The 9376-nt window shown below is 45.4% G+C and overlaps 1 protein-coding gene across 1 annotated transcript; it reads left to right on the top strand.

Moving 5' to 3' along the window:
• Nucleotides 1-1987: 1987 nt before the first annotated feature.
• LOC149356002 (uncharacterized) lies at nucleotides 1988-9376 on the top strand. The gene is made up of 2 exons (XM_089584065.1): nucleotides 1988-2239; nucleotides 3514-9376. The coding sequence occupies exon 2, from the start codon at nucleotides 3619-3621 to the stop codon at nucleotides 5695-5697; it is 2079 nt and encodes a 692-aa protein (XP_089440191.1). The 5' UTR covers nucleotides 1988-2239; nucleotides 3514-3618; the 3' UTR covers nucleotides 5698-9376.

The following is a 9376-nucleotide window of genomic DNA, read 5'->3' as shown; positions in this document are numbered from 1 at the left end:
TTTTGACCAAGGTTTAACCTTTTCCCTTAATTCATCAGGTGCATCTAAGCCTAGGAGGCTCGGGCTGAAATTGTGGATACAAGGATTCCTTCCTCAGTATGACCCATTTTTCAAGTATTACCTTAGCAAGCAGAAAAAAAAATGCAAAGTTATTTCACCCGATTTCCACTGCATATGTGGTTATCAAACAGACAGGTAAATACGGCTTATGCACGCAACAATAGCAGCGCCATGGCATCTTAATTTTACAATTAAGGCCTGTTATTGCCCTCGCGGTCGGCCGCCTGTGTTTTCATACAGTCGTAGGGCAAAAGTTCTGCGTTGTCTCGGTAGCTAGCAAATTGGTATAACAGTGGATGGGGGCTTCAACTGTTTTCATTGACCTGCTTTGCCTGACAGAAATAATTTTTTTTCTAATGAACACAAATCCCGCAAACTTTTGTTCATGGCCGCACGTGCAGCATAGCTTTTCACGCAGCTTAATCGGTGGCCAAACACAGACAAATGTCGACACCGTTGAGTTTTGTGGCGACGTGTGCATATTTTTTTAATTATCACGTATTCACTCATTCACACTACGCTATCTGAGACTAGCTGGTCGATCGTGCAACCACTGCGCATTGAAATACAGATAGTTGCAACGCTAAAACTTTAAACGCGCACCGTAAAATGCTTCTCTCGGCTGAACCGCTCGCTTATTCGTGCTGAAATTGTCGCAGAGATTGCGTACTACAGTCCTGGTTTTTCAATACCAAGTTTGGATGATGTACAGGGTCGTCCACTAGTTAGAATGCGCTAGCGCGTGGCCGCACTCTTCAGAGGGCCACCGCGTACGACAAAGTCGCTCATCGCAGCAAAGTGGTGGACGAGAAGGTTTACCTGGACGTGGTGCTTCGCGTCATCTGCCACTTCGCTTCGATGCGCAGCCGTTTCGGACGCAGTGACCCTCCAAAGAGCAAGGCCATGCGGTAGCGCATTCTAACTAAGAGTGGACGACCCTGTACTTTCTTGATTTATCAGAATTATAACGGTCTGTAGCATTGGCGACAGATAAGCAGCTTTCGCATAGTGCGCGTTTAACGTTGAAACAGTCACTGTTTACATTTGTTGCTCTGCGGAGATGCAGTTGAAACCCCCCACGTGGATGACAAAAGTGACAGTTCGAACTTACCTCCCAGCAACAGTACTCTTGCACGGTAATAATCGTAGCTCCCGTCATCCTCAATCCATTTCACGGGATAGTAAGCTGACCTGAAGTCACCGTCGTCACTGGCCTTATATCCCCTGATGTAGTCAATGGGGACAATAGCGCAACGCTTATCGTCCTCATAGCGTACGTACGCATGCGTACCCATGGTTCTGCCGGCCTAAACGATGGGCACGAGACTGCACTAACATTTTTCGACAAAGCGACCGCCATGGCTGGCCCCTGTTACGGTGGCGATGGCGATATGGATGATTCCAAATGGAAGCGCCAAACCGGCCAACTTGCTAAAGTGTTGTTGCTACACAAATTTGAATTAAACCATGGCTTTATTTTTATTCCGTGTAAAACATTTAGCTTCTAAAATTCGCACTCAGTATGTTTTCGAATGGCTAGTTTGGTTGGTTGGTTTATGGGGTTTAATGTCCCAAAGCAACTCAGGCTATGAGAGACGCCGTAGTCAAGGCCAGCCGTAGCCGTACCTGCGGCTTGCGGCACGTGTGCGGTAATTTTCTGGAAGAGGACGCACGCGTTGTTCCTATAAAGAAAGTTCGGAATCGCAATGGAGCGCCAAAAAAAGAGGCAGAAGCGAGGACAATATAAAAAGTATTTAAATCCCGACGAAACCTTCAAGCTGCCGAAATCGACGCGCTCCTGGTACAACCGCGCACTTGCAAACAAACAAGACGTGAGTATCGAATGCATACCACATGTGTCTATCACGTGTGCTTGTGACCGCCGGGCTTCTGCCCACTGATCCTTTAAACGTTGTTACAGGAATCTTCTACAGTGGACAGCGGCAGTACTGCAAGAAACAAGCCTGTCAGTTCACAAGCTGCTTCAGGCAGCTCTTCGACGCTGTGCGGCTCATATCCTAACGTTGCAAATGTCGACCTTCACGACTCTAGGTCGCAATCACCACAGGGATGCATCAGTATAAATGAGGAGGAAAACATCCAACCATGCTCCTCCAGTGGCAGTGAACACTCCGCGGTTGGAGCAGCGCGCAGTCCGGAGGATGAACAGAATAGAGCTGTGAGAACACCATATATATATTCTTTACGTGCCATATGCATGAAGCGGCATCGGTCTGAAAAAAAAATAATAATAATGGGCTCTCTTCGTTGGCGTTGCATAATCCTCCTCGCAGCGCCGCCCCTCCTTCTCCGCTCTAAGGGTGTGTTCCTCGCATTTTCCCGCTTTCGGTTGTTTACTGGATGTTTCTATTGCACTGATCGGTGCACCTTGTTTGAATTATTTGCACCAGAGGAAAATAAAATTGTGTGCAGTTGACCTACTGCTTGCCACTGTCCTAGAAGGAATGAATCCAGCTCTCAAAAAGTCTACAGAGAGAATAATGATGCTGCATGTAGTTAATTTCATTCCCGCTGCCTTTGCTCAATGCATGAATTAATTTCTTGCCTTTTCCCTCGAATGCCGAATGCAACACTTATCCGGCAGTTCCTGAACGTGGTAACATTTTCGCGGTATCAGTGTAAGTTCAACGTGGGAAACCCAAGTCGCCGCTACGAATAATTCAAACAAGGTGCACAGCTCAGTGCAATAGAAACATCCGGTAAACAATTCAAAATGGGAAAATACGACGAACACACCCTTAGAGCCGAGGAGCAGGGACGGCGCTGCGAGGAGGGTTATGCAACGCCATCAAGAAAAGAGCCTAATAATGCGTATCTTGCCAAATTTTTTTAAAGGCAGTTTTGATGTCTTTTATTTGTTTTTTTTTTATTTTTTTCCCACCTGTATGCAAAATGTGAGAATCCTTGTCTACAGCAATTGAGCGTGTGCTTGAAGTGGAAGTTTAATGCAGCTGCTTTGCTATATCGGTGGCAGTGCGCTTGTGCCTGCATGGTTTATGTGCATGTCTATCTGGCTGCGCTCAAGCTGAAGTATTATCTCTAAAATTGAGGTTTCGCTGCCCTTCATCTGCACAGCACCACTCGAGCATTTGAGACATAGTAGACCTCTGTGGTATTTCTTTTAGCTTGCACCTGTTTAAATGTTATTGTTTTGTTAGCACTGGTTGCTATTGCCAAGATGGGTGTGAAGGTCCAAGGTCCATCAACCTGCCATTCTTGTGTATTATACAGTTTGCACAGATGTCATCGGCCGCCATGTTTCAGACCACGTTATATAACCTACATGTCACAACCCGCTCTGGTCTAGACTGTGAAAGCTAGAATTAGCGCTCAGAGGTGGTGCTCGTAACGTCCGTGAGTGCAGCATATATAAACCTGTATTGCTGGAAGAGTGCATCCTGAATATTGATGATGAATTCCTTATGTATGCAGAAACGTCATGCCACCAGTGAGAGCACAAGCCAAGATGCAACTGGTGCATTTGTCTCTCTCTTCAAGGACATCCTGTCGTCAGTGCTAACTGTGACAGCAGGTGATATGCTGTTAATGGTTCTGAGGTATGCACTTAGGGCAAAGTTAACATATAGTGCTCTGCTGAGCCTCATTGATATGATAAATGGTTTTTTTAACCACCCTGTCCTCCCCCAGTCGAAGCACGCGATGAGCAAGCTTTTGCAAAGCACTGGGACAAGTATGAGCTTCCATTATTATTGCCCACACTGCATGGTATATGTTGGCGAGGCAGTAGCAGGCATTCCCCTGGAATGCTCTGTATGTGGACATCCTTGTGGGTCATCTGCCATGGCAGATGCACCCTTTTTTGTGCTATTAGACCTTCCCTCACAGCTGTGCAAGGTGTTACAGAATTGCAGCTTTCTCGACCTGACTCAGCCACTCCAGTCAAATGGCACGTTGTGTGATATTTACGATGGCATCATGTACCAAAACTTCGTTGCTGCTACAAGTCAAGTTGGGCACAGAATCAGCTTCACATTGAATGCAGATGGCAGCCCTGTATTCAAGTCGAGTGGTACATCAATTTGGCCTATTCAACTTATCATTAACGAGCTGCCACCGACAGAAAGAATGAAAAATTTGGTATTGGCAGGTCTCTGGTTTGGAAGAGACAAACCGCACATGGGCATCTTTCAGGGTGCCTTTGTGGAGGTTTTGAACAAATTATCTGAGGAAGGATTTGAACTTGAACATAAAGGCAAAAAACAAAACTTCAAGGCCTTCTGCATTTGTTGTGCAGTTGATTCTGTGGCCAGGGCCCCCATGCAGGGTTTGACACAGTTTAACGGCTACTACGGCTGTAATTGGTGCTTGCATAGAGGGGAGAGGGTTGGGCGGTCAACAAAGTACCCTGTAGAAGAAACAGACACTGCTGAAAGGAGCGAGGAGCAGATGGTGTCAGACATGGAGAGGGCAATTGTAGAGGAGAGACCTATTAATGGCGTAAAATCTTTCTCCCCACTCATCAACTTGCAGCAGTTCAATATAGTGTGGAGCTTCGTTCCTGACTATATGCACTGTATGCTGTTGGGAGTGGGGCGGCAGTTTCTGAATATGTGGCTTGAGTCAGCAGGCTCTCCATTCTACTTAGGTCGCTGTCAGGCTGCAGTAGATGAAAAATTGATGAGCATCGCACCTCCCAGAGATGTCAAGCGCACGCCAAGGCCCACAAAAGAAAGGCGATGGTGGAAGGCAAAAGAATTCGAGAACTGGGTGCTCTTCTATAGTGTGCCTGTGCTGGATGGCATTTTGGACAGGAAGTACCTGCAGCACTGGGCATATCTGGTGGAGAGTGTGCATATCCTGCTGGAACACAAGGTGTCACTTCCTGACCTTGCTCATGCAGAGAGTCTCCTATTGGACTTCCATGGCCGCACTCAAATCCTTTATGGAAAAGCAAGCATGACTTATAACATGCACCAGCTTCTCCACATTGGCAAGAGCGTACGGCACTGGGGTCCATTATGGGCTCACTCTGCATATCCGTTCGAGGCAGGGAATGGCACCTTGAAGGAGGCTGTCAAGGCTGCCAATGGTATTCCTCACCAGCTGTGCCGTGTGCTGCAGATTGAGGGAGTAGTTGATACATGCCTGAAACTTTCTACCCATGAAGGTGCCATTCAGTACTGTGCTGCACTAGATGCAGTACAAACCAATAAAAGTGTGTTCATCTCTGAGGGGTTGCGCTTCTTTGGCCGAGGAAGGCCTTACGTGCCCTCTGCCAGCAGTAGCACCTTAACTGAAGAGCTACAGGTAGGAAACAGTGTTGAATATGCTCGCTTATGTCATAATGGTCGCATATTCACTGGTGAAAGCTATGCCAGAAACAAAAAGACAAATAACTCTGTGGTGCAGCTGTTGAATGGCACTTTTGCTGTTATTGTAAGCATCATTAGCTGTGGTCCCACGTATGTTCTTGTGCGCCCACTAAAATGCAGTGTCGTGAAGTATGGCACTGTTGAATTGAACCACCTGTTCAAAGTTCTTTCATTCACAAGGGACCTAAAACTTGTGCCATTTTCTTCAGTGAGCAACATTTGTGTTTTTATGGACGTAGGAAGTGTGTTTCTTTCACCTATACCTAGCTGTTACACTCTTTAGATGATTGCTTATTGCTGGTTTGGTTTGATTTTTGCGGTTTAATGTCCCAAAGCGACTCAGTCTATGAGGAAAGCCGTATTGGAGGGCTTCGGACAATTTAAACCCCCTGGAGTTGTTTAACGTGCACTAACATCACACAGCACATTGGTGCCAAGCGTTTCGCCTCCTTAATCATTGAGCCACCGTGGCAGGGTCTTATTGCTGGAATCTAACATTTTGCAACTGAGCGATGATAGAGGCCTTAGCGTAGGCTTCTAGATTTTAAATAATTTTTTCATTTGGGAATTTTATTTTGTTGTAGCATTGTACAGATTGCGGGCTATGTGTGCCCACCGCAGTCAAAATACGACCTGAAATGTAATGCTAAAGAAGAAAATGCTTTACGCACCATGCTGCCTTGTAGGATCTAGAGTCTGTATAATGGAACAGTGTACCATAAGACAATTACAATATCGGTGGTAGTAAAATGGGCAACGAAAAGGTGGAATTTGAGGCTTGCAATGAAAGCCCGAGGGTTCTGCAGAACCCATTGTGAGAACCGCTAAGATTAATACAGTTCCATTGTACAAGAGTTGAAGTCAGGCTGAAATGTGATCCATTTAGCAGAGTATCACAGTTTATTCTGTATTGTGTAACACCTTGCACACTGATTAGGTTAGGTATAATTGTGAAGTGTCTGTTATATTTTAACTGATGGATATTTACATGCTGAGAGCTATTCTCTGAGCTGTAAGATACAAGTGTTTTGGAATCGTTTTCAAACACTTTACATTCTTTAATTTGCGCTGGTATCACAATACACGCAGTTTTGTGTTTCATCTCCACTGAAATGGTGTCACTGCTGCTAGTGTTTGAGTCCATGACTTCGTGTTGAACAGCCATATACTGTGGCCATTGAGGCACTGCTGCAGATGTGAGGGTTTGCAACCCAACACTGTTGCTAGTGTACCATGACAGCATATGGTAGTAATATTGTCCCAAAGCAATGCTGGGCTTGAGATATGCTATGCCTAATGACTGCCTCGTATTAATTCAGAGCAAGGGATCTGTAATGTGCACAAATAGCAATCCTAGCAGACTCACAAGAAAGACACATTACGTGTTTCAGATATGTGTTGTCGCATTGTAAGCTCTGTCGAATGATTCCTACCAACTTTCTGTCCTCTCAGGCATATTTTTCCATCATTTAAAGTGAGTGTGCTTGTTAAGTACTGCAGTGGGATGCCTCAGGGACTACACTACTGCAGGAAGGAAAAGCATGTTACATAACTTCTGGAAAATATTTTTGATTGCTATCACACACAGATAGTCACTGGCCTCTAGGAACTGTTGGCTTTCATCTCAGTGAGACTGAGTTGCATAATTTGAACTGAAATGCACATGAACTTTTTGGTACTCGGCCTCCATGTGATTGGATGTCCATGTACTGGATTAATATTCAGTAGGCACATATCAGAGTTTGTATTACGACTTGCAGGTATATTTTTCTTTGGGATAGAATTCTTATGCCAGTAAGGAAGCATTATTGCAATTGTATTCGAATGTTTGTGTTCTAAGTGCATATCTCAGACCATTTTGACTTTATGCCTTTCATCAGAATGTGTGGTTTGCTTGTAGCCTTCCTCTGTGTGCAGTGCACTTCACCTTTACTTTGCCCTCCTTATGAAGTAAATAGCCAGGGACAGATTTACGAGGCGTGTCCAGAAAGTAAACATACAAAGGCCGAATACCAGAACCGAAGTGAAACCTAATTGCTAGTGCACCTAATTTGCATTTGGCTGAACTATGAGTTTGGCGCATGATGTCCTCAGTTGCCTATATGCCATAAAACCCAGCACAACACATTTGGCTGAACTACGCACATCGACAGTCATTTTTTTTTTCATGAACTTCTGTTTTGACAAGAATTCACGGCACCACTTTGCCGCATTCTCCTGACTTGTTCAAAAAACCGCACAAACCTCTGTGAATGTCCACTGGTGGTTTGCCCCTTGTGTGCAGAAAGCATATCATGGATTGGAACTCATATTCTTCAGGATCAGTGCAGACATTCCGAATTCTTGCTACTTGACCAGACGCTGGCAAAACACTGAAAACTGGTGGGCAGTAGAAATCTTGTGGTCCAAGTTAGGTGTAGGGCAGTGCTGGCACCCCTCAGCTGTCTTTGTAACTTGGTGGCTAGCACGCAGGGTATTGTCACTCCTCGTATAGTCCTATAAAGCTCACTGCGGTGGCAATGGAGGCTGTCCACCCAATGGCATCTGCTGCTTGGTGATATTCCAGTTCATCCCACTACACTGGGACACCTGCCAGCCACATAAAATTTTACACTAGGGGGTTTCATGATGGCATCGGTTGGTAGGCCTTTTTCTGAAAGGCATTTGCAGCTTTGTTCTCGAGTTGTGCCTGGCTCTAGCAACTCTTACAGCATATGTGTGTAAAGGGAGGGAAGGGGGTAGTACGTCTGCCATGAGTCTTGAACTTTGACAAAAAGAATGGGGTCCATTGTATCTCTCTCATGGCAATCTCACTCTAGGAGGGGGCTTGCCCCCCCCCTTTCCCCTTCCCCCCTTTCCTTAATTTTCCCCTGATGTCTTCATAAAAACGGTAGACACAGTGTTGATAAATCCAGCTGTAATTTTCATTATTTCAATGTGGGCCTTTTTTGGGGTGCTGTATGTTTTTTATCTTGATGCTGTATGTATGTTTTGCATCTCTGAAAGTCTTGAGTAATGTTTTTGTTCCATAATTTTTTATGCTTTCTCGTGATGTTTTTCGCTTTGTCGTTTTTCTGTTTTGTGAAAATGTATGAATATGTGAAACTGAGCTGCATCACCTTTGTGCACACCATTTTTCAGTTTTTCTTTAAAGGGACTATGCAATAAATTAATTGCGATTGCATAAAGCAGACGAGAGATAGGCATCCCACCACTTGTCACCCTAGCGCAAGAATTTTTGAGCTAGCATCACTAACAACGAAGTTATAGATTATTAAAAATCACGCTCCTCCTCTCCCCCTCTTTACTCTACGCGTGGAGCATCAAGAAAAAATAAAGAAAACAGCTTTGGGACTGGGCCCCACCCATGAATACGTCATTCGCTGACGTTCGGTTTGCCACTTCCGGTTGTCGCACCCAGCACCCCAGAAGCAGCGTCGGCAGCGTCTCTCCGACCTCTCTTCGCCTTCCTGGATCGCGGCGCACGTCGGATTTCTTTGCTTGTCACTGCGACAAAGGCACTGCGAGTGGTTCCCGAACTCCCGACAGAAAGAGGCGGTTGGGGTAAATTGAAAACATATGCGTGAAGGCAATGCCCTGGCTCACGCTTGCCCGAGGGGGTTATGCGCCAGCTCGAGCAGACAATTTTCACGGCTGTTGGAAGCGTGCCCGTGACATCGTGGCTGCTGTGGCTCCAGCAAATGACAACGTGTGGTGGCCTGCCGACATCACGAGTCTAGTGACGTCTATTTTCACGACTTTAGCTTTAAAATCGGTCACTACGAAGACACCGATTGGCCCGCGAATTTTAGAAAGCGCAGTTTTTAAAAATTCATAATAAATTGCTGGCTCAGTTCCGAAGACTCATACTTGGTGTGAATGCTTCTTAGCATCATTTCTAAGTATTGAAAACATTTACAAGTGACTTTTAATTCATTGCATAGTCCCTTTAATGTGCTAGT

This window comes from Amblyomma mixtum, chromosome 3 (genome assembly GCF_055824585.1).
Source record: "Amblyomma mixtum isolate Tamu chromosome 3, ASM5582458v1, whole genome shotgun sequence".
Classification (NCBI taxonomy): domain Eukaryota; kingdom Metazoa; phylum Arthropoda; class Arachnida; order Ixodida; family Ixodidae; genus Amblyomma; species Amblyomma mixtum.
The sequence above is the reverse complement of the archived record's forward strand: the minus strand, read 5'-3'. Positions and strand labels throughout refer to the sequence as shown.

Bases quoted from the DNA above. Each gene is read 5' to 3' on its own strand.
- LOC149356002 (XM_089584065.1), top strand. From the start codon at position 3,619: ATGCTGTTAATGGTTCTGAGGTATGCACTTAGGGCAAAGTTAACATAT.